Below are 23,004 nucleotides of genomic sequence, written 5' to 3'. Positions count from 1 at the left end.
TGTAGTTGTCTAGTAGCTCCAAATGGGCAAGGACAGTACTATTCCACTTTCAATATGTGATACAGCAGTGACCATTAGTTACATTTCCTTTTGCCTTTGATTAGATGTCTGTTCGTTCCCCTGGTCCCTGTGTGCCTTTTAATTTACTGCCCCCTCCCAGTAAACATTTTTGTTCATATTTTGGGCCACTGCTCACACAGCAGCAGTGGATTCTGCTTCACCACATGGCTCAGTCCTTTCATTTTCTGCTTCGTGTTCCCGAGGGAAGGTTTAGCCTGAGAAACCTGAGCAAGCACCTTGGAAAAATCTGTCTTTCCATGCTCTTCTGCTGTTTCAAAAGAGCAGATAAGGGAAAGCTAGCCCAATCTGTAAAAGCAGCAAGTAACACATGAAATAATCTGCTTTCAAAAATGTACTTGTTATTTAGGGTTTTTACAAGGGCTTTTTTTCAGCAGCTGAGTGCCTAGAACTGCCTGTTTGGATGTTCTAGAGTGATGTACATTAATCAGCTAAGAAAAGTCATGTTGAAGAACATGTCCTCAGGTGATTCCATAGTAGACCAAAGAGTTCTTAACACTAAGATGAGTACCACTGAAATAGTGGACAATGACCAGAGATGATAATTTAAAGTCAAAAATGGAGAAGCTGCACCTGTTTTGGGGTGACTCGCCTCCTTATATTCTTAGATTAATTACTGATATCACAAGAAATATTACAGTTAGTATTTTTTATTTCTTCAGTATTTAAAAAAGCATCCAGGGCTGCAGTACTTCAAGGAGTTTTAATGTTTCAGATAAGCATTATAGCCTCTGAATTAACATTAACATTTGAGTAATCAGCTTAAACAAAATCTTCAAAGAACGCTCTCTGCTCAGACACCCTACTGTTTCAATTCCTAATGAACCACGTTCCCCTCATTTCCCATAATTGCTTTCCTGTTCTTGTTTCCATCACCTTTTAAATACACAACCTACCCTTTTGAATTCAAACACTGCCTGGATTACATTCTCCACTGGAGTCTCTGACAAAATCCTAAAGCATTCCAGAGCATATTGTTTGCTTCCACAGCAATACATACAGTTTCTGGCATGCAGTCAAGCACTTCAAAAAAAAGAGAGGTATCAGTGACACAATCCCAATTCAGGCATTTGGTGTGTACAGTTTCATCATTCATACTGTAACCTTCAGGCATCTAATAACAAAAATGAAAACCATTTAGCACAACATTTAATAATGAAAAGTAAAAGGCTACCTGCCAAGCCAGATAAAGTTTAGAAGTTTTCTGAAGCACTGCAAGCTGAAAATTATTTGAATGTTTCACATCGTGGAATTTCAGTGAAATCAGATTTATTGGTTATTCTTGCTAATTTTTTACCTCTGACAGTTTTATCTTGGTATATTCATTATAAATATGCTGGGTATTGAAAATCTGCAGCATTTTGATGTTTGAAAAGTTCTGAAAAAATTGAAATTACTCCGACTTCTTGTGTTCCTCAGTGTGGGAAAGCACCTTTCGCCTCTGATGTAGCATGTGAAAATACAGCTGGGGAAAGACTGAAGAGAAAACAGACAAAGGAAGAAGTCAGGCTTCTGTGTTGGTGTAACACACGCTCACATACTCAAGGTCAGTGATTCTGTTAGAAGAAAATCTGCTTTTCCACTCTGGTCAAATCATCTACTGGCTAAAAACAAGCAATACTGCCCTTAGACTTCAGGTGCTATTTAATTTTTCTTAGAACTATGCCATTTTTAATTAAAGGCAAAATACATTTCATAATTAGCTTTGCACATATAAGAAGAATGACAAAAATTCTTGAATTGCATGCATACAACAAAAATAAACTGCTTTGTGGGGAGGAAAAATAAAGCACCATGAGAAATGGAAGTCATCTGAAAGAATGAAATTCACAGATTTGTTTCATATCTTATGACTGCAGTGTCTCTTTTTCAGGATCTAAAAAAAACTTTATACAAACTGTTGCCTCTTGCATCTCTACCCTCCTGCAAAGCTTTTTTCCTCCTATTTCTGTTACATTACACACTATGTTTGCAGAAGAATGAACTAGGGGACGCCAAAAGGCAAAAGCTTCCATCTTTGTGAACAATGTGAAAATAAAACAAGGTCAATATCAACATAGATGACATCAGTTACACTTGCCTAGTGTTTGCCATGAGTGAGACAACCAAAGACTACTTAACTCATATTTTTTTTTATTTAAGGTTAGCATTTTGATATTTAAAGCCAGATAAATGGTAAGATGCAACTATCAAGAACATTAATCTTATTTTTTAACAATGGATTTAAAACTTGCTTTCTTCATGATGTTAACTTTCCCAAAATTTTTAAGGCCTTCAGTGGGTTCAGAAGACAAACTTCCTGCACAGTTTGCTTTTATGAACAACTGCAATGATTGCGGCTTTTCTTACATCTCTGGAGTATCTGCCTGTGGAAAGGTGCCTAAGACTTCTTAAGTCCATGCAGTCAGTTCTCAGACTTAAGTAAGAAACCAATTCACAAGAATTTAAAAAAAGACTGAATTCAGGTTACACAGCCAGCAAAGGGTAACGAATTACAAAATACCTGAGACTGCAATTTAAATGGAGAAACAGGGCTAAAATTATTTGAGTTCAGTGTGCTGCCCTCTCATGTGGTCTGTCAGTTGTGATCAAGCAATCTCATAAGAAGTAATTCATATTTGTGTTTATTAGGGGAGGAACAAAAGTTATTGTTCTGGCTCCTTGGAGTTAGTAATACCAGTGTTTTTGGAGGATGGAGTCAAATAGCTACACATGCATAAAAAGAATTTCCAGCAGGAAAAAGTTACAAATTTTGATGTCCAAAATAGTTCACAGACAGAACAAATGCTTAAAAACTGCCACACTACTGAAATTTAAATCTTAGAATATGATCTGTCACTCAGCATAAGCAACAAGGTTCATATAAACACAGCTACAGAGATAGCTAGCAGCAGTGCCACTGCATTATTTTGCACATTAAACTTCTATTTGCACATCTAAATTGGTTGAAGACCTAATGCTCTTAATCACTAAGCAGCAAAGCCAAACCTTCACCTGTAAAAACATTTACCAAAGACAGTTTCAACTCATGTTAATTCAACAGAAATGCTTCCCCAGCCATCACTGCAAAAGCAATTCTTATGCCTGAACCACATTTTAAGAAACTGCTTTAAATCTTGTTCTCCTGGAAGTCTGTAAATGGGAGCAAAATGAAGACGTCAGTGTTTGCTAAGTACTACGGTTATTTTATGTATCAAATGTAAGAGAAAAAACACATACTGCTATATTACAAGCATTGCTAGAAACAACTCCTGCATCTTTAACTCCGACTTCTTTCTTTAAATAATGTCCAAAATGAATTTTGCAAAATTATTTGTATACATGCTAATCCCACACTTGCTAGCTTTTTCTGATACTGCTTTTAATATTAAAGAACTAACAAACTTGTACTTACTTGGAATGTAAGAGATCATAACCAGGATCAGGAATGTGTAATAGTCAAAAGAAAAGTTGTACTTATTAGGTAAACTAATGGAATACAAGCCAGACTGCCTGACGAAGGGTAATGCAGCATATATTGTGAGTAATTCACCAGAGACTCCCATTGGATACAATATTATAAACAAAGTGTACCTAGAACAAAACATTTAAGAACAGGATTAAAAGTTGTGACAAAGAACTGAAGTACCACTACGGATATTCAACTTCTAAATCCTTAACTTCGATTTGATTTGAGCGTGGCAGTGTATGGACATCAATGCAAGACAAAACACTGACATCAGCAACCACTTTTGAATTATTTAGTTGGGAACATATTATTAAAATAGGGCCAGTCAGTATTAATTAACGAGCTCCACTGCTTCAGGTGCAACCCTCAGATTCAATGGTTACTGGTAAATATTGGTTTACTTACCATAATCGCTTTGTAAATGGTACTGAGTTCTGATAAAGTACTTCCAGCTAACATTTAATACATTCTTAATACAGAAATCTGTTGGAAGGAAGCTAGGAAGTCACTTTCACTAACAGAACAATTACCCTGAGAATGCAACTTGCTCTGCTGCAACTGTGTTACAAGAGAAACACCCACATCAAAACAGAGCTTCAAGACTATTTTTTATTTTTATTTTTTTTAAATTGCCACCTACCTGGCCCATTTAATGAGATAAGGGAGATGGTTTAACAAGCTAAAGGTGTAAAAAGAGTAACGGATTATCTCTGTGATTGTCCAGGCCACTACAAACAACAGGACACTGTCTTCAGTTTGTACCTGCAAGGAAGAAGCCAAAGCTTAAATACAGAACACAAGTGTTGCTGATTATTCACCAGACTTAAACACCCCAAAGAAAGTAATTTCCATGGGCTGCTTTATTGCATCAGTTTAGAAAACAGACTCCAGGAAAAAGCTTAAAAGCAACATTAGTAACGACAGCAAAAAAATCCCTTGTCATGCTCCATATTTTTCTAGCTGGCTTAAGAATAGTTTTGCTGATCAGATACTGAGAACAGCTTGTAACTTTTCCACTCCTATACAGTACCAAGTTCTGCTTCAGTCCTGTGATTGCTCAAGTGAGAAACTAGCTCTAAATTCCAAGCAGCAGCAAGGCAGCAATCAGCAGGACACAGGCTCAGAGCAGAGAGCCAGCAGCTCAGGTTGCCCCACTTCAGACGAACTTGACAACTACCTGCTGCATCCCTCCCTGCTCCTTCTCCCAGCTTACTGCATGCAACATTGTCTCTTTAAACGTTATGCTCAAGGCACCACTTTGTTTCACAGCTTTACCCCCCTTAGAGCTTGAACTGCAAATGCATGTTAGGGAAACAGTTCCTACTCCCCTCATGTTTTGAAGATTAACCTTCAAAAGCACGTATTTTAAAATGAACCATTAGATTTGGGAGCATAATTATGAGTTTCAGATGGATAGCAGATATGAGGAATTATATAGGGTCACATACCTGCACAATAAACTCCAGAGAGTGAACAATTTTTTTATGCAGCACCCTCCCCACCCAACAGAAGCACGATGTGAATTCTCAGCTGTCTGAGTACCTTCAGCCCAAATTCTGTAGACCGTGGGAACAAAAAGAGCTCAACTACAAGGAGCTGCATTTATTTTTTTCCTCCAACTCTTGAAAAAAGGGAAAAGGAAGTCAGTAGGTGTGGGTGGTACACCCTATTCATCTTGGGCAGAGTACATGTACAAACAAAGGAACAAGAAAATATATGGGCGAGCAGAAACCTTTTAATAGGAAGGGACTGATCATATACTTGTGTACAAAAAAGTTCACAAGCATTACTCATTAAAAAAATCCCTTTGTTACAGAGACCACAGAATCCAAGAAGAATTGTATAAAAATGTTGGAAATCCTGTGAAGTACAATTACTGTTATTCTATATTCTGCTGCGTGGAACAATTAAAGTCACTCTCATTGCATTTTGCATCAAACATACCTCATCCTTTTTCACTTGAAACCGATAATTTCCTTATGTATTAGTCTACCACACAGGACCATAAAAGAACAATATTCAAAACCTCTTTGAAGATTTTCAGAGAAGAAACCAAATTTATTTTTCACACTACCTGAGTAACCAGAAAAGGATCCTAACTCTGTTTTGTGGTCTGCTTTACACAGACAACATAGTTCCCAACCTGGAAGTCAGCATCACTTCACAGACGATGCTGTTCCCAAGGAGCAACATGTCTCACAAGCACTCCAGAGCTGCATCTTCTGGTCAGATTAGGACAAGCAGCTCTGTGAGTAAGCTAAACTTATGCATCACAGACTTCAACTTGTGCTTTGAAACTCCACTTCTTTCCCTAACTATGGAAGTCAGTAAAACCAACAAATGAAAATTTGTAGCTTGAAGAGGCACACAAAGAAGCAAACAAGAAACTGTTAGGCCAACAGTGACTGATGCACGTAGAAGGAGATAGAATTGAAACTCTAGCTGCCAGATGATTGCAGGACTTTTAACACTGCTTTCTCAAGTCTAGTCTTTTCCATCAACCTTAGTATTGGAAATCACTGAAATAGCTCACACCATCAAAAACAAAAGGGTCACTTAACAGGGAATTACAGACCGTGTCTTACAGTTTGTGTCCTTACTTAAAGAAGGAGGAACACTGGAAACTGGTAGTTGCTTTGTATAAAAGTGACCTATGAACTTTTCAAACACTTTTCTAATGAAGAGCAAATTGTGCACTTTATCAACACATTTTAACCACATTTCACAGCTCACAATTAAAAAGTATATTTCTTACACGCTAATGGATCTGTTGAAAAACTGTCACTATTAGAGCTTCTCTTTGAGGACTGACAATTTCTCAATACTTTAGATAAAGATGTTTGAGACGTACATTATCAAACTCCTGGGAACTGATTTACAAAACAGTCCCTCAAGAGCCTTATTCATTTAGGCACTGCTAATGCTGCATTTGCATCATTCCTCTTCCAACCTCTATGTAAAGAGGATAATACAGCCAATCAACAGCAGACCCTTTTTAAACCGCAAATCCCAGGGCCGCCCTCAGAACCCAATTTTTCTTCCTCTACTTTTTCATTCCAGTCTTTGAAGGTGGCGTTAGAAAAAGTTTTACACTTTATATACAACTTATTTGTCCAACTCCCTTAATTAGGGGGAATTTTACCACGGGTATAATTTTTGGCATGTGTTTCCAGTTATCATCCAGGGGGCCTTGAACATATTTTAGCTTGCCATCATGACTGCAAGTAACAAACAAAGAGAATTTATAGCCTTTGAAGGTGCAAAACTGAGATTCAGAATTGGGAATCAATGAAATAAAGCCTAAGATGCTTTTACTGTTCTTCTTATGCACGAAAGTTACACACAAGAGTTGAAAGGTATAAGATGTCATAAACCTAGAAATATGGAGAAAGCTAGAGAATTAAGAGTAACAGTCTGGCAAATAGTTTAGTGATAATTTCAGCTAAATACATCATAAAATAGAATGATGAAAACAGCAGCACTGTGCAACAGAGATGCTGAAACACACCTGTCTCCAGAGTCCACAGCTTGGGTTTTGTGGTATATCAGTGAAAAAACACTGCAGCCTCACAAGATGTATAAAGGGCCTGACAGACATTTGTGTTGTACAGAATTACTCAAACTTTACACACATGTAAAGCAGTGATAAATTAGGCATGTCAGCTACGCTCACCAATTTGGTGTCCAGAACTTCCCAGCGTGTGCTTCTTATTTAAATTAAAATGCTCTTCAATCTTAAGTGTAAGTATCCTTTACTATTGATGAAAAATGGCAAGTTTGCAGATGCTGGAGTCTTAATTATCTGCTCAATAAGCTGTACGTGTCTTCCTCACACCATGCTTTTTGATTGCATTCTAGAAAGGTTCCTCCAAATACATACAGTGCTACCTTTGTAACACTATCTTTAAGCCACAGCTAGCACCTTTTCTAATTAGCTGTCAGAACCAGGTGCAACACTGAACTCCACAAAGGCCTTCTGTGATGGCACCAGATGATCTTACTGTTCACATAAACTCAAAAAGACAACTTTGAACTGAAAGGCAACTTGTTTTCCTCTCCCTATCTTCTTTCAGCCCTTCATTCCTCATTCTCTTCTCTCTTTCGCAGAGGAAACAGTAATATTCCCCAAACCAATTCCTTTCCAATATAATGACAAAATGCTATTTTCTGGAGTACAGGTGCTGTATTACACACCAGGCCCTGCTCCACTATGTTAACAGCTAATTATGCTGGGGAGATAGAGGGAAATCTAATCACTACTCCAAGAAGTGTGCGGTGCTTTAACATTTGCCATGCTTTAACATTTATAATAAATACTGAATTTAACAACACATCAGTACTAAATTCAACAAAAAGCACAAACATGTTAGTAGCAAGAAGCATGCTTCAAATCACATCAAGTATCTCCAAGTGTATTTGGGCAGAAAGAAGGGATGCAAGACGGATTTTTCTTCTTTTAACCTCATTAGATATGAAACAGTCTGAAAAAGCAAGATATTGAACAGCTCTCACTCAAGAAGCCAAGGGAGGAAAACTGAGTTTTATTTTACGAGAACCTCATCATGCAACTGCATAGCTTACAAGTTCCATAAGCTGTGTGAGAATTTAATCCTGGACTTCATCATGGAGCTCACTTGCGCAGGCAGCCCTTTAGAAAGAGTAGAACACGTGTGACATTTGAAATACACCTCCTCAGGAGAGACTGCAGGCTCTCTGCTTAGGGTGAAGACTGATGGGGGAAAGAACATCACCTCTTCACTTGACTTAATACTTCTAAAGTCAGAGGTGAAAAGCTCATCTCAGGGCTCTATCATTCTTATGCCTACTTTCTGAGACATTAAAAAGAGGAACACACAAGACAGTCTCTCTCAAGATTCTAACTAATCACACAAGCATGAGGGAAAAAAAACACATGCAATATTATTGGAATGATCCTTGTTAAAAACTGAATGTTGGGCTAAACTTTCTTGTGTATCCCCTCTCGCTTCACTGTTGCTTTTTTTCTAGTAAAAACGTGTGCTTAAGTTTAAAAAAGCCCAACCCACGATCACTTTGCAGACTTATCTAGCGTTTATCTCCACCGAGCTGCAGAGAATGGAACGCTTCTATGAGCACCAAAAATGAAATCTGCCAGAACATAAATATTTACATGATTTTGAGCCTCTTGAGAAAAATAACACTCATTCAAGTTGCACAAAACCAAGGTTCCACATGGACAACCTCTGTAACATCACAAAGGGAAGTTAATTATTAGGATCTATAGAGACTTACGTTCCTCTGCATACAAATGGTCATTTTGATAACAGATGCTGGAGTAAGGAAGAGAAAGCAGCTTCCCTACTTGGCAAGCAAACTCCTTAGGACATTCTCCATGTCAAGCCACAAAGTATTTTTCATAGGCACACATGACAACACTGGATGTCTGTCCTTCAGTCAGCCATACTGACTGTGAATCAAGACTGATTTCTTTCCTTAGGGAGACAAAAAGATCAGCTGGCTGCACTAACAGCATAGATGCAGCACATGTGAACTACCACAAAGTATTTATATGATGTGAAGTCAGTCAGCACGATCTGTATCAGTTAAAGCATGTTCACATATTAAAATAGCCATCCACTGGGAATAATGTTGAAGTGATTGCTTCCAGAAGATTCTGCAGACATTAGTGAAAAGTACAGTGATATTTAGTATGGTAAGCAATGTGAAACAACCAGAAACCCAAATCTACACTTGAATGCAAGAAAGACTGACAAGAGACAGAGGGGAGATCATCCTGGAAAAGAGATCATGGAAAACATGTAAGAATTGCCATGAACAAACATTTGAGTAGGAGCTTCCATATGCTGTGGAACAGCAAGTAAATCATGTACAGAAGAGACAGTGAGGACACTTTGCTATTGCTCCAGCAAGATCAATACCAGGATGCTGTCCCAAGTCCTGGGGTCCAGATGGCACACTGAGACCTCTTCAACTTGCAGTAAAGACTACAAAAGCTGGGAGAGATTCAAACTTCGGTCTGATTTTCAAGAAAAAAATAAATGTCAATCTTATTCCTTTGATCCACGTAAAGTCCATTCCACACAATGTGAAACAACAGAAGACATTTGCAGGAAAACAAGTCAGCAATCAACAAACGCTTTTCAGCACGGGTCATTAGTTATTGTAGTCTATTTTGTAGCATAACTTACCTCTTTTACACTATGTGTTACTGCCCAGGTCAGGAAAACCCTTGACATCACTTGGAAAGCAGTCAGAACAACAGAAGAGGGAACAATGCCTGGAAGATATTTTGCAATTAGTAAATATCCCTGACCATTGGAATGAGGGCGGGGAAATAAAGCACAGCTAAGGCAAAGTCCACTTACTCAAAGTTTTTGGAAGGAAATCATTTTTTCTTTTTTAAATTTGAGTATGAAGCCTGGCCCATGGTGTATTCACACAGCCCAGCACTACACTGTCCCCAGACCAAGACTTTGTATACCAAAATAAAAGTCTGCACATTGCTCATTGCACAACACAGCTGAACGAGGTAGCCTTTGAGACACAATCTCTCAAATACAATCTGATTCATTAAAATAAGCAACAACATAATCTTTGTTACTATGATTCAGAAGGTAAAACCAACAGAGATGTTTTGCAGAGCGTAATACCCCCCCAGAGCAGCAAATAAAAAAAACCCTCATCTATAAAAAAGGCTGACTAGGAACCAACCAAGCTTATGTCACAATAAGACAAACAAGGTTGTTTTGTTATGGCCAAGACAATGTCAGTCTAAGCCAAAAACACGAGATCAAATGCAATGGCTCACTAGCTACAATTTATGTAAACTGTACTCGCCTCTAATTATTTATGAATTGTTCTAAAAAGGTACCCAACAGACAATTTTCAACTTGGCATTTTCAAAACATCTGTCACCTAACACTGTGCATGCCAGAGCAGCTCTTGGCAGACAGAGGGCTCCCCAGCCCAGAACCAAGCAGTAAGCCTTGCTCTGACCCCTGCCACGTACTGCACTAAGCCTCCCACCTTCCACAGAAAATCCTCCAGCTCTGACAAGTTCTCCCTCTTTCCCAGGAAGTTCCCAGTTGAGAACAGGCTGTCTGCATCATGGCTTAAAGGTGGAGCTCTTATAACCCCTCCTAACAAAGCAGGCTAAAGCAAAGTCAACCAGCTTATCGGAGGATTACTGGGAAGCAGTTCTGTAGGCACCTGGAACACAGGACTACGTCTCCTGCCATCCACTTGTGTAGAGATGTATTGTAAAGACCACGGAAAAAATAACCCAAGGGAATTTTTATACCTTTACGAGTCATCATCTGCAAACAAGGTTCGTTTAAGAAAACAGTAAGGCATTGGTGCTCCAGTGTTTCAGCATTATAGCTTTGGAATTGTAAAATAACATTTTATTTGCAAGTTTTTTGGCTTAGGGTTCTGATGTTTAACTTATCCTTCTTGCCACCTGCTAAACAGTATTTCCAAATCCATCAAAAATAATATTTTTAAAGCAAGTATGGACTATTCAGGTTAAGAACAACAACAAAAAGCAGCAATTGAGATTTAGTAAAATAAAATGGAATTAGAAGGACCACACTGGCTGGCAGCACAGGTAACTCTATGACACATTCCTGTTTGTGACAGTCCTATTAGCCTTAATAGCTCATACCTCTGTTTTTCTGAATGATTACAATGGCTGCATATTCAGACCCTGAATGTTAAGTTCTGTGTTGGAATACCCAGCACTAAAAAAGAATGCACACAGCTCTTTTCTGCTTGGTTAACCTGACAGGAGTCTACAGGCTGCCCTCTACAAGGCAACAATTTCAGAGCAACTGAACTATTGAGGAAGGCAAGAAATACCACATCAAACACAGAATTACGCTGCCCTCTGCTGACAAATTTATGAATATGATTTTAAGTTTTTCAGCAACCACATTTAATTACTCAGAAAAGTCTTTTGCACAAAAAGTCAGTATGAGCTTACAGGTCCTGAAGAACCCTCTAGTATGTCGAAGGCTTATAAGCAAAAAAGCAGCTCTGTAGCTGCATCTTTAGGAAACTTTAATGCTACCTTACTCTTCAAACAGAAGCGAGCAAACATTCACACAGGAGCTCGGGCATTTATATTTAAAATCACAATACCAAGTACCTAAACATAAGACTGTCTTTTTGAGCAGACAGTTGTTCAGAGAAACCAGAGCTAAGCACTGCTCCCTTCTAAAGCGCTGCATCTTTGATCTTACTGAGATTTCTATGTTCTCTGTCCTACAATCAAACAATCCAGATGCTAAGGTGAAAATGCTCACTACTGATGACAACTAACCAGAGAAGATGCAACCTTTCCTTCAGACATGAGGCTCTTCAGGCTGACTGACCCACGATATCGCTGCCTACCCCGGGCCACTGACACACAACTACACTCCTGCTACCAAGCTTACAGCGTTAGGTTAGCAAGAATTGTCAACTCAAGTCTTTGGTAATTCTCAGTCTCACAGACACTTCCATTAAAGCATAACTGAATCTGTGATAAAGAGTGATTTCCCTCCACCCAGTTATACAGCACAAGCCTATGTGCTACAGCATAGGCAAAGCTCAAGTGCCTGGAATGTTGTTTTTATTGGGTTTTAAGTTATTTGCAGCTAGAAATAATGTTTGAGAAAAGACAGTTTGGTACAGAAGATTATAGGATGGAGAGAATGGAGAGTCATGACCTCCTATAAAGCATTTGTAAACTGCTTTAAGAGTTGTAACAGTGGAAGGATGTAGATAAAAAATAGAATGTCAAGTAATATCAAGTGAAAACCTGTTATATGTTATTTTCTTTTCTGTGATTTAACTTGTCAAATATTCAGTTAAAAAAAAAAAAAAAGAACGTACTTCAAGCAAACATTAAAAAGTTGTGTAGGATTTTAACCTGAAAATTCACAGAGCATAATATAGTGCTGAACCACTGCTAAAATTGCTGTTTTCTACAAAAGGAATAAAACTGAACGTTTGCAAGCTTACCAAAGGCACAGTGCAGAATCTAGAACAAAAAGAGAAACTGAAATTACTAACATTTCAAATGAAGCAATTCAGAAACATTGTCTAATTCTACCATAAGAGCTTTAGATTCCATAGAGGAATTTCAAATATTAAGCCAACTGTTCAGCTCTGCTACCCAAGAGAAACAGCAGATAAATAGCAGACCAAAAAGCAACACATTCAACAGTTGTGCGATGTACTTGTAGAGTTACATTTACCTCCAAGTTACCTTACAAGTGCTAATGAAAAAGCAGGCACCCAGAAAGAACTGTTCACAGGCTGCTTTGTTTCTGCTAAACAAAACACCGATGAGTGTTCTGACGTACCTCTAGCAAAGCTCCAGTTTGGAAGAATTTCAGGGGCTTTTCTATGGAGTAGTAAAGGCTATGGTAGCTACCTTTAGCCAGGTATGCTCGAACTAGCCCAACGGCAATCACAAGCCACCTGAAAGAGAGAACAACGACTGAGATAAGGAGGCATTAAGTAGAGCATGAATACAAAGAAACCCTTGACGCTTCTCTCAATGCATGGCAGAGCAGCAGATACAGAACTGTGTTGAAATACACCAACTTTTTGCCTACCTTCTGCAACTTCGCAGTGCAACACACAAAACATTCAATAGCTGGATTCTCTGCAAATCTATTAAATTAAATACTATGTTTTTTAAAACATCCTGCAGCATCAACATGATGACAGTATCTTTAATACCCAGGTTTACTTTTTAGTGAGCTGTATTTTAGTTACAGAAGGTACTCATGAAATTTTAAACAAGATTGGCATCGCATTTTGTTTAGCTTAAGCAGAAAACCATTTACTGTGAGTCAAATCTCTCTCACTATACTATGATTTAAAGAACTAGGACATAAGCAAGCAAGAATCAGAAAGCAACCTTAATGTTTCAGTTCCAAGTAGACCCTTAGGCTTTATGACAGACCATCCATTCATTTCCAAGATGTACTTTATGAGAGTCTTAAATAAGTAACTCCAAGACAACTGGGCCTGCCTATATAACTTCAACTTCATTATGAAGAACATGATCTGCCAGCCCTGCTCACTGAGTCCTCAGCTAATATAGGAAGTAAAGCTGAAAATCCTTACTGGCAGTTTCCTGGCTTTTCACTGCCTGGATCTCCCTCAGGCTGCCCTCACCTACTCGGGATACCAGCCCACCTCATTTCCACCTCCTTCCAAAGCCAGAAGTGCTGTTACAAAGGTAGTGCTGAGCCCCTGAGTGTCTCTGCTCACACTGGAGTGCCTCACTGGAAGTATTTGCAGACAGAAAGTGCACAACAGCCTTTTACCCTTTGAAAAAGAAAATTGCAGCTGTGATTTTGGAAAGGAATTTCTTCTCATTTCCCAGTAATTTACAGCACTTTAGATGCTTGTAAGTAGCACATTACTTTAGCTATTACAAAGTGTACACAAATGTTCTCCCAAATATTATGCTGAGTTACATGAAATGCACTTTAAAGTGCAGATTTTTCAGTAATAAGCAACTCTTGACATCCAAGCTTGTGTTTGTAGGAATGCATGTTAGTACAACCAGCTATTCCATTTCTGCCTGGACTTCTCAGAAGGTGAGCACCAAAGAACAGAAGTCAGAGTGGGGAAGAGAGGGGGAGTGAGGAACAAGCTCTTTTTTCTCATAGTAAGAAGCTGTTTCAGCTAAAGTTGTCTCATGCAACCAAAACAATCATTTCCCACTGATAAAGAATCAGATGAATGTGGTATTTGGACGCAGCGCAAAGCACTGCAGCATTAAGGACTCCCTTGCAGCACTGACTGCTCCTCTAGAGCAACAGCCCACAGCAGGCTGTCACTGCTGTGCTCCTCTGATCTTCCCTGCCTATTGAGCAGTGTCACTAAATTGAGCAACTTGTCAGGTTGCACAAGATACGGGTTCCTGTTTGTGCCTGCAGACATCTGCTCTCACCTGAGGAACTTGCTTTGCTCACCTCCTCCATCCTCCCCAGCAGAACTGCTGTTAGCTCACACCAAAGCAGCATCTGCAAAACGGTCCGTTTGGGACTGAAGCTCTTAGCACCTCTAGCCTGCTTCTGTGTTTCTTACATAGTTCTCCACTTCCAGTGACAAGGAAAAACAGAAGAGAAATGGGTGAACACAGTAACACCAACCAAGAAAGAAGCTTGGATAGAAGTTTAGAAGGGCAAGAAGCTGCTCCAGTGCCTCATGGAAGCAAAGCCAGGAGCTCATTTATCCAGACTTTCTCTGACCTGCATCTACCCGATACAGCAGCTGCATGTCATTCAGTAACTGCCACACGTGAACTTTAAGCTAGACTTCTTATACTCTCCGATTGCCCCAAATTAAGGAAAATGAATATGGCATACACAATTAATGCTTTCAGATGCTCAGACCTGACAAGCAGACATAGTGTTTAGGACCTTAGTTTAATTCCTTAGCTTAGCTTAAAAGTGTGCCAACTTCACCAAAGTACTGCTTTGTTAATGCAAAAAGAGAACATGGCAAAGCTACAGACAGAGCCTGCAAAGGGGAGAGTGCACTGTGACTCCCAGCAACTGCTCACAGCAAAGCTCCCAACCCAGAGCGCTCCTTGCTCAGCACTGACAACATCAACCGGCAAATTCTAAAGCTGCTGTATTAAGACTGATTTTGCTGAGTGAAATCCTTCTGAAATTCATTGTTTGTATCACTGTCAGTTACTTCTGCCCACAAGTACAGTCAGCTATGGCACTCAACTACAAATAAGTGACACCGTCATGTTTTAAGCAACTTATCCAACATATGCACACTAACCAACAGTGGGAGCCCACTCCCAGCACTCAGAGATTTCAGTCAGCCATGGCTTTTAGGAAATAATCTCTATTCTGCAGCTATGCTTCCAGAATGAGATCAGGTGCCAGGCTGGGCACAGGAGCTCTGCTTCATGTGGCAACAGGACAACAGCACTGACTGAAGGCAAAGCTGCTGTGTGTTTTACAGCACCGCTTCATCCTCTGCGCCTCTCAGAGATGTCAGTGCTTTCATTTCATGGTTCTCCAACACAATGCAGTGCAGGGAGCTCAGCCTGAGTGTTCCAACTGACACAGGGACAGCCAGCAACTACTGCCATCACCTGTGCAGGGATCTCACAGGGAGAACGGAGCTTCTGCAACCGACTCCTGGAAAACAACCTTATTATGTGACAACAGGGAGCCAATATGGATTTATGGCACTTCATTCTGGTTTCCAACACCTGGATTTGTTCTCATTTTTTTCCCTCCTGAGGAAGTGTTAGCTTGCTACAATCAGGAGCTCTCCTGCCACAGTAAAAGGTCACGATGCTGAAAAAACCTTTCCATTCCTACTGCAAGGTTTCATCTCAGATTTGTGAGATTTTTTGATACTGGTAAGTCAAGTATCTGTACAGCAACAGACAGGTAAGTGTGTTCAGTTCAGAGAAGTGGCCAGAGAGGTTCAATTGTTAATGCTGTGCCTTATTGTTCAAGTAATTTAATATTTCTGAGTGATGGGGAAGAAAAAAAGAGATTAAATCGCATCAGACTAGTAGACAATTCTCTCTCTCCCTCTAAGAACCCTGCACACATCACATGGAGCCAGCAGTGCCGTTGCACAACCACACACCTGCTGGGTGAGCACAGCGCTCTGCCCCGCGGTCAGCTTTGCTCCGAAGGAGTGCGATGGCTTCAGAAACTGGAGCAGCACGAGCTGGCAGCGGTGAGCTGCGGGATGCACCAGCCCCATCCCGGCACATCTCACCAACGTCGTTTCTGCACGCAGCCCCCGGAGCAGCGGGGCCCGGCTCCCGGCCCGCAGCCCTCAGCCAGGGGTGCCGGCTCGCCCCTTTTAAGGCTCTTCTCTCCTCCCACCCGAACCGCCTCCATCTTTCAAAAGTTGATTTCATTGTCATCCAACTTGCGCCGATACTCTACAGCCACTTAAAAACGTAGCGAAGTCCCGTTTGCCGGCCGTTGCTGCCACCGCAGTGCCGAACGCACCCCGCCCCGCTCCGCTCCCTCTGCCGCGCGCGGCGCCGCACGGCGCCAGCAGCATCGCCCCACGGAGGGCCGGGGGAATCCCGGGCACCGGAGCTTCGCCTTTCTTTGCGCTACAGACGCATTGCCCGCGTTAGGGCGCACCTCCGCCGAGAACGGCCGGGCCCACGGTGCGGGCCGAGGAGGACACGGCGGCGTGCGCGGCTCCGGCCGGGAGCTGGGCCGGGCACCGTACGCGCCCGTTCCGGAGCGGAGCAGCCCGCGGAGCAGCCCGCACCCACGCGAACCCGCCGGGGCTGCGGCCGCTCGGCACGCGCTACGGGACGGCGCTCCGCAGAGCGGCGCGGAGTTAAAGCCTCCCCGGAGCGCGAGGCGGCGGGACTTCTCTCCGCACCAGGGCGGCCTCCCGCCCGGCTCCTTACCCCGCCGTCATCACCACGTTGTAAATGACGAGGTAGGCCGTGGCCAGGGCTCCCGGGCCCTTCCTCCGCCTCGGCTGCTGCCCGCCGTAGCCGTTGTCCGCCCGGCTACTGCCGCCCGCCGCCGCCATGTTGCGGCGCTCCCGCGGCCTCCGCCCGCTCTCGGCGCACGGCGGGAGCGAGGGGCGGGGTCTTCCCGGCGCCGTGCGCGGAGCTGCCGCCGCCATCTTGGAGGAGGTCCGAGCGGGGTCCGAGGAGCGGGCTGGGGGCTGAGGGCTGCCGCTGCCTTTGCGCCTCGAAGCGCAGGTTACAAATCGCGCCCCGCTGGATGAAGCACGGCGGCGAATTCCTGAGAAATCAGTGGGTTCTGTTTCCAGAATGGTTTGTGAGAGTTTTCGGACAGCGATTTGTTAGCGCCGTGTTCTCAGCCTTCCCAAGAAATATTCCCAGAAGTGCTACACAAGCGGCTCACCTATTATTCACAGATACAACTGCAAAATTCGGTGTTGTCACAGCCCGGCACTGCAGAGAGAGCTGTGACAGCCCGTGCCGGTCACTGCCCGAGCAGACAGAGGCGCTGCAGCAATCCGCCTGCCTTGCACGGAACTTGCAGGTGTCTCCTCACCCACCCGCTGTGCGCGCTGGCTGCTCGTTACCGACAGGACTCTAATTAGGTCAATTAGGTTTCTGCAAATCCAGAAACTCAACCAGTGAAAACCTGCCCGTTCCAAATCTCCAATGTCACTTAACAAGACTGAATTTTGTACAAAAGGCAAACAAAAAGAATGAAGCGATCCAACCTGTGCAGCATGTTGCATAACCTCTGCTTCTGGGGGTTGTTTCAACCCTACCACACCCAAAGTGTGGCTTCTCTGCAAATATTTTACAAGCTGGACAGGGATTATAGGAAGAGGTAACACCTTTTATGAGACCAATTGGAATAGCTGGCAAAATTAGGGTTGTAAATACATAAAGATGCCTTCTGTTAAGATAGAAAAGCCTTTCTCCCGTTCTTCAAACTGACAACAACAACAGCAAAAGGTTAAATACAAGTTGGGATGAATTGCTTAAAGCTGAATCAGGTACTGTATCACACAGTTATGTATCACACCATTTCTGGTTGTGGTTTCATGCAGATGGAAGAAGGGATGTTAACAGGAGGCTACAGAAGGATGGTAAGCTCGGTACATGCTTGGAGAAAAAGAGGCAGTTTATAGCCTGTAGGACTATTAAAGGAGGAGAGGGAATGGGACATCTTTGCAGTGCCACCAATGCGGAGTTTACAGCTTTATTACCGACCCAGCACATGCACCTGCAGATCTTGCCATGCCCACGTCCTAGGCGATCAAAGCCGTACCTTTTGCTGCTTTACAGATGTGCCTATCCAAATGGAAATCAGCAGTCAGTGAATAAGCATTCACAGGGTGGTGGTGGAGCCCATCTTGCGAAGATGTTTCAAGGGCTGAAGGTTTGCTCAAGAAACGTATTGCTACAAGCAGGTGTTTCACAATCTTTGCTTTAGGGAGTTTCTATGTGGTTCTGCCAAGTCCATGCTGCCTCAAACTGCATGTTAAAAGAAGTCAGCATAAGAGCAGCACAAGTATACATGCTGAATCCTGTTATCTTTACAATTTCTAGGAACACTGGTATGAATATGTGTCTACTTTTTGACTTTTCAATTTTTTTCTTCTTTTTCTTTCTTTCTTTCTTTTTTTTTTTTTTTTTTTTTTTTTTTTGCTCCTGCAGACTTCCTGAACTGTAAATTTCCCCATCATAAGGAATTCTTAGCTGTAAGAGAAGAGCAGAGGCGCAGTGGCGTCCCATCCCATTCGTGTTTGCAGTCGCTGTGAGATACGCAGTAACACTGCAGACCTGTAAGTAGTGCCAGCCCCATGCTGCACCTGATGGCACTTGGGCACAGCAGCCTCCTGCTGCACTCACAAAAAACAGGGCGAGTGCAGCAGCACCGCAAAGACTGAGCAGGTTTCACTGTTGTCACCTCACCCATTTCTGTGCCAGGCAGGTGTGAGGACAGGATAGGAAAAGACCGCTGCTGTCGGTTTCCTTCAGCGCTGTGAACACAGTAACGCCTGCAATAGAGTATACAAGTAGTGTGCTTTGTGGTATTATTTATTTAGGAACTGTGAGTAACTACAGCCGTAGCGTTCTCATCTTTGCAATTCTGATGGTTTAACAAACAGGGAAAACATTAGCATATTTTTATTAAGGTACAAAATACACCCCATTGTTGCCTAAAACATTTTAAAACGTGAGAAAAGCTCTGTAATGTTCTAAATCAGATTAAAAACCTTTCTGTATAAGGAATCGTGGCAATACTGTGTTTAGTATAACAAGAGTTCTTTATCAATGGAAAAGGAAAAGACATGCTGGCAATCTGAACTTAGCAACAAAGAATAAAGCAATTAAAAACCACTGTGTCATCCACATTAGTTGAGCTTTGAATGCAGAAGAGCAAATCATATGAAACACGTACACAACTCGGTAATATCAAACAACCTAAGGCTGATATTGTACACACCTGTAATAAAGTACACTGCCTACTTAACTGTGAGGACTTAAGGTATTCTTTTGAAGAGGTAACCTTTGAAATTGTTGCACTTTACACACAAAGTGGAAAAGAATCACTTTTGGAATGATACATAAATGTAAGAAAGACATGCTGCTTTTGGATTATGCATATCACCTTACAGCCTCTGATATTACCTCTGAACAGCAACAACAACAAAAAATAAAAAGTGCCAATACTGTGAAAGGAAAGCAAAGTTATTAAGTCTTGAGTGCGTTAACCATTTCTGAAAGAAAGCCTGGGCTTTGGGGTTTTCTGTTTCTTTTTGTTTTTTCTGCATTTTTTAAAAGGCAACAGCCTTACTGGTGCAGGTTCTAGACAAAACAAGACAGTCAAGCTCATAGGGTACAAATAGGTCCTATATACGTTAAGATTCTTTGGAAACTGCTAAGTATAAAGGAGTTTATAATCCAGATTACTATCTTTTTGGCTACTCCAAAAAATCTGCGGGAGTTTCCAGCTTATCATCAGTTGAAATCTGTTTTGCAATTGCCAAATAAATGCAAGTAAAATTTTAACTAACCTGGGATTCCATTCACACACCTGCATGTCAGAGCCATTCACTGACGGTGCCGTAACCTATGTCTCAGAGCAGCATATATATAAACCAATAGGTCATTATTAAACTGACCAGAGAAAAAAAGAAAAAAGAAAAAAGAAAAAAAGAAAATCACCAAAACAAAACAGAAGATATTCTGTCTTTGTGCTTTCAGTCTGTTTCTTAAGCAGGCGTCTGTAAGCACCCTGACGTGCCGGGTTCTATAAGGGAAAGCTGACAGGGTACCATCAGCTGGTTAAGCACCAGGAGTACCTTAGCAAAGCCCACCGATGTTTCAGCTCAGCCAGCATTAGAGCTGCACCAACAGCAGGGCAGTAAATATCTTGGAACGATGTTTAAACCAGATGAGAAATGAACCGTGGCAGCACACGAATTGCAACACTGGCTGTATCAGACCTTCCCTTATAGGAGGCACTGCTCTGGGAGCAGTTTCTTTGGACTGGAGCGATTCACTGCACGTCTGGCAAATGATTCCTTGTAAAGTAGACCTTAGGGAGCCCACTTAGCTGCAGTTTTGGCTGAGAAAATGATGGTATGGAGCAATGAGCTCAGTAAACAGACCTTTTCTTTAAGAAGCTCAGAATATAATTGTAGACTTGTTTTCCGTACGTTCTAATTTTAAAGATAGACTGGACAACTTACTCAATGACTTGCTTAAATGCTAGTAACTTAATTGCCTGCTGATTTCAATTAATGCCCGTACATAAAGCAAACAGGTATCAACTGATCATGCTGAAAAAACAACCCCTCAAAGACCTATGTATCACACAAGGTGCTTTTGTTAACTTGGTTTTCTGAGCCTTATAAGGAGAGTCTTTAAATATATTTTCTTCTTTTTTTTTTTTCTTTGAGCCTTGTTTCATTCTTCCTCCTCCTCTTCATCTTCTTCTCCTTCTCCCTCTTCTTTCTCTTTATCCATTGTTTCCACAAGGAGTTCTGCGGTGCACGTGGCTTCCCCAAGGCTGTTAACAGCTTTGCAGGTGTATTTGGCATCATCGTCCCCACATACTTCAGAAATAGTCAAAGAACAGTTCCCTTCCTCATCATAATCTATCTGGAAGTGACGGGACTCCTTGACAGGCTGATCATCTTTGAACCACATTACCTCAGGGTCAGGATAGCCTGCAATAGCGGAGAGAGACCAGCAATTGCAATAAATGAGTATTAACTCATCCGTCATTACTTTCAACTCCGATTCCACATCTGTGTATGGACATGCTGGTACAGAAATATTCCATTGAGTTTTATGTAAAATAAATGCAAATGACCTGAGGTCTTTTTTACTTTACATTTGCCTGAAACGATCTTATTATGAAGAGCAAAAATGGAAGCTAGCTCTGAGGTACAAACTAGATACCACTTACAACTGCTTTTAAAGTGACTGGAGAAAGCTTTTCATATGTCTTGGTCGTCAGCCAGGATGGGACTCGTAATGGTGTATTTGAAGCTTCCCTTGTGCTATAGCTTCTGTGGAACCCGAAGTTCCCAATGCTGACGTTTAGCGTTTTGAGGGGACGGTGTTTGGGACTACAACTGCAGTTCATTATCCTTCTCGGGCTGCTTTGTATCGGCAGGTCTGAACCTTCCTCCTCCCAGTCTGAGCCTTACACTCCAGCCTGTCCTGTAAGGTGACCAGGGCACTCCTGCCTCCCACTTCCCTTTGTTAGGTTAAGCAAGAGAGTCTGAGAAAAGCGTTTCAGTTATGCAGCTCTACAGGAGTTTCCGAGCCTTTTGTGAAGCAAATGGCTCTGCTGTACTCCAGCAGCCAGAGCACGGCTGTACAGTCCATGCTGAAGAACAATCCCTTATACAGTACTCTTGGCTGCAGTAACAAACTGAAGGCTGTCTCAGCCAAGTTCTGCACTGTGATGGGAGGGTGGCTTTCTACCGAACAGAAATAAAGGGCCAGAATCCCTAATATACAGCAAACGTTACAGTGATGCACTGGAAAGTATGGACCGTGGCCATGTACATCCATCTATTTATTCCATGCAGTACTTAGGCACATACCCCTCACGCTGAGCATCCATCAGCAACAATAATCCATCCTCACATCTCCGCTGTGAGGTAGGAAACACAGGCAGTGAAAGAGATTAGGAGCACAGAAACAAACAAGCAGAAGGTCAGTGAGGCAGTTTCTGAACCTAATTTAAAGGTTAGATATTGTCTAACTTTCTACACATGCAGTATGGTGCTAACGGTATCCATTTTGTTTTAACGGCTCTTCTCTTCCTCATCTCCAGTTTTCATTGACAGCTGTGACACAGAAACCTCAATCTCACTGCAGCAGAAATGCTCACAGGATCTGCCTTCAGACTGCGAGGCTGGCCAAGCTAAGCTCTTTCAGTGACTACTCGGAAACTTGCTCTATCTGCATATTCCAGGCTGAATTTTCTTTCTTGATCTTGCAAATTAAAAAAAAATAAAATCACACAGTATTTGCTAGATGTGACTTTTGCCACCAGCACAGTGATATTATCATTACTACTTCTGCAAATGTAGTTAGGGATTTCTTTACCTTTACCACAATGCATGCACGATTTAAAGTGATCTTGAGGGCACCTGAGACCCGTCAGTCATTTCAGACAATGACCCCTTTTTGTTCTTAGTTTCTGGTAAGCAGTCTTTGCAGTCTTTATGAGTGTACTTTTGCAACCTGTGGTATTGCACTGCATCTTGTTTTTATTGCTTCCACCCTCAAAAATCATCTTGCTGTTCCCACTTGGCATTCTGAATTAGTGATTCACACAGTGACTCTACGAGGCTGCTGTTCTATGGCAAGCACAGAACAAGCCCATGCTGCTCCAAAGTTCTGTTACTGCAAAACATCCATGCTGTGACATGCAGATATTGGTGAAGAAAAATGATACCAACACAACAATTAAAAAGAAAGAAAAGAAGAAAAAAAAAGAGCT

The 23,004-nt window shown here is 41.7% G+C and overlaps 2 protein-coding genes across 4 annotated transcripts in view; both read right to left on the bottom strand.

The window, feature by feature from the left end:
* Window positions 1-1,460: 1,460 nt before the first annotated feature.
* Window positions 1,461-17,331, bottom strand: HACD2 (3-hydroxyacyl-CoA dehydratase 2). Of its 2 annotated transcripts, none has more exons than XM_048954174.1 (7): window positions 16,947-17,331; window positions 12,874-12,991; window positions 12,530-12,548; window positions 9,715-9,803; window positions 4,167-4,288; window positions 3,473-3,651; window positions 1,461-1,554 (listed from the first exon to the last, which is right to left on the bottom strand). In XM_048954174.1, the coding sequence occupies exons 1-7, from the start codon at window positions 17,168-17,170 to the stop codon at window positions 1,472-1,474; spliced, it is 834 nt and encodes a 277-aa protein (XP_048810131.1). In that variant the 5' UTR covers window positions 17,171-17,331; the 3' UTR covers window positions 1,461-1,471. The 2 variants fall into 2 exon arrangements, with proteins under 2 accessions (XP_048810131.1, XP_048810130.1); XM_048954173.1 differs by having other exon boundaries at window positions 1,461-3,210; window positions 16,947-17,118.
* Window positions 17,332-19,046: 1,715 nt separating this feature from the next.
* Window positions 19,047-23,004, bottom strand: part of MYLK (myosin light chain kinase) — a 176,859-nt gene continuing 172,901 nt past the window's right edge. For both annotated transcript variants that reach the window (XM_048954165.1, XM_048954166.1), the window contains exon 32: window positions 19,047-21,211. In XM_048954165.1, coding sequence (XP_048810122.1) covers window positions 20,949-21,211 — 263 coding nt within the window. In that variant the 3' untranslated portion in view covers window positions 19,047-20,948. The remainder of the gene's footprint in view (window positions 21,212-23,004) is intronic.

Source organism: Lagopus muta, chromosome 8 (genome assembly GCF_023343835.1).
Source record: "Lagopus muta isolate bLagMut1 chromosome 8, bLagMut1 primary, whole genome shotgun sequence".
In the NCBI taxonomy this organism is placed as follows: domain Eukaryota; kingdom Metazoa; phylum Chordata; class Aves; order Galliformes; family Phasianidae; genus Lagopus; species Lagopus muta.
This window is presented reverse-complemented; position numbering and strand designations above follow the sequence as displayed.

What these genes read in the sequence shown, in the direction of transcription:
- HACD2 (XM_048954174.1), bottom strand. Translation starts at nt 17,170, where the DNA reads ATGGCGGCGGCAGCTCCGCGCACGGCGCCGGGAAGACCCCGCCCCTCG. An exon ending in AACGTGGTGATGACGGCGGG is followed by an intron (nt 12,992 to 16,946) that starts GTAAGGAGCCGG and finishes TCTCTCTTTCAG; the next exon opens with GTGGCTTGTGATTGCCGTTG. An exon ending in TATGATCTCTTACATTCCAA is followed by an intron (nt 1,555 to 3,472) that starts GTAAGTACAAGT and finishes TTTTCTCTTCAG; the next exon opens with TCTTTCCCCAGCTGTATTTT.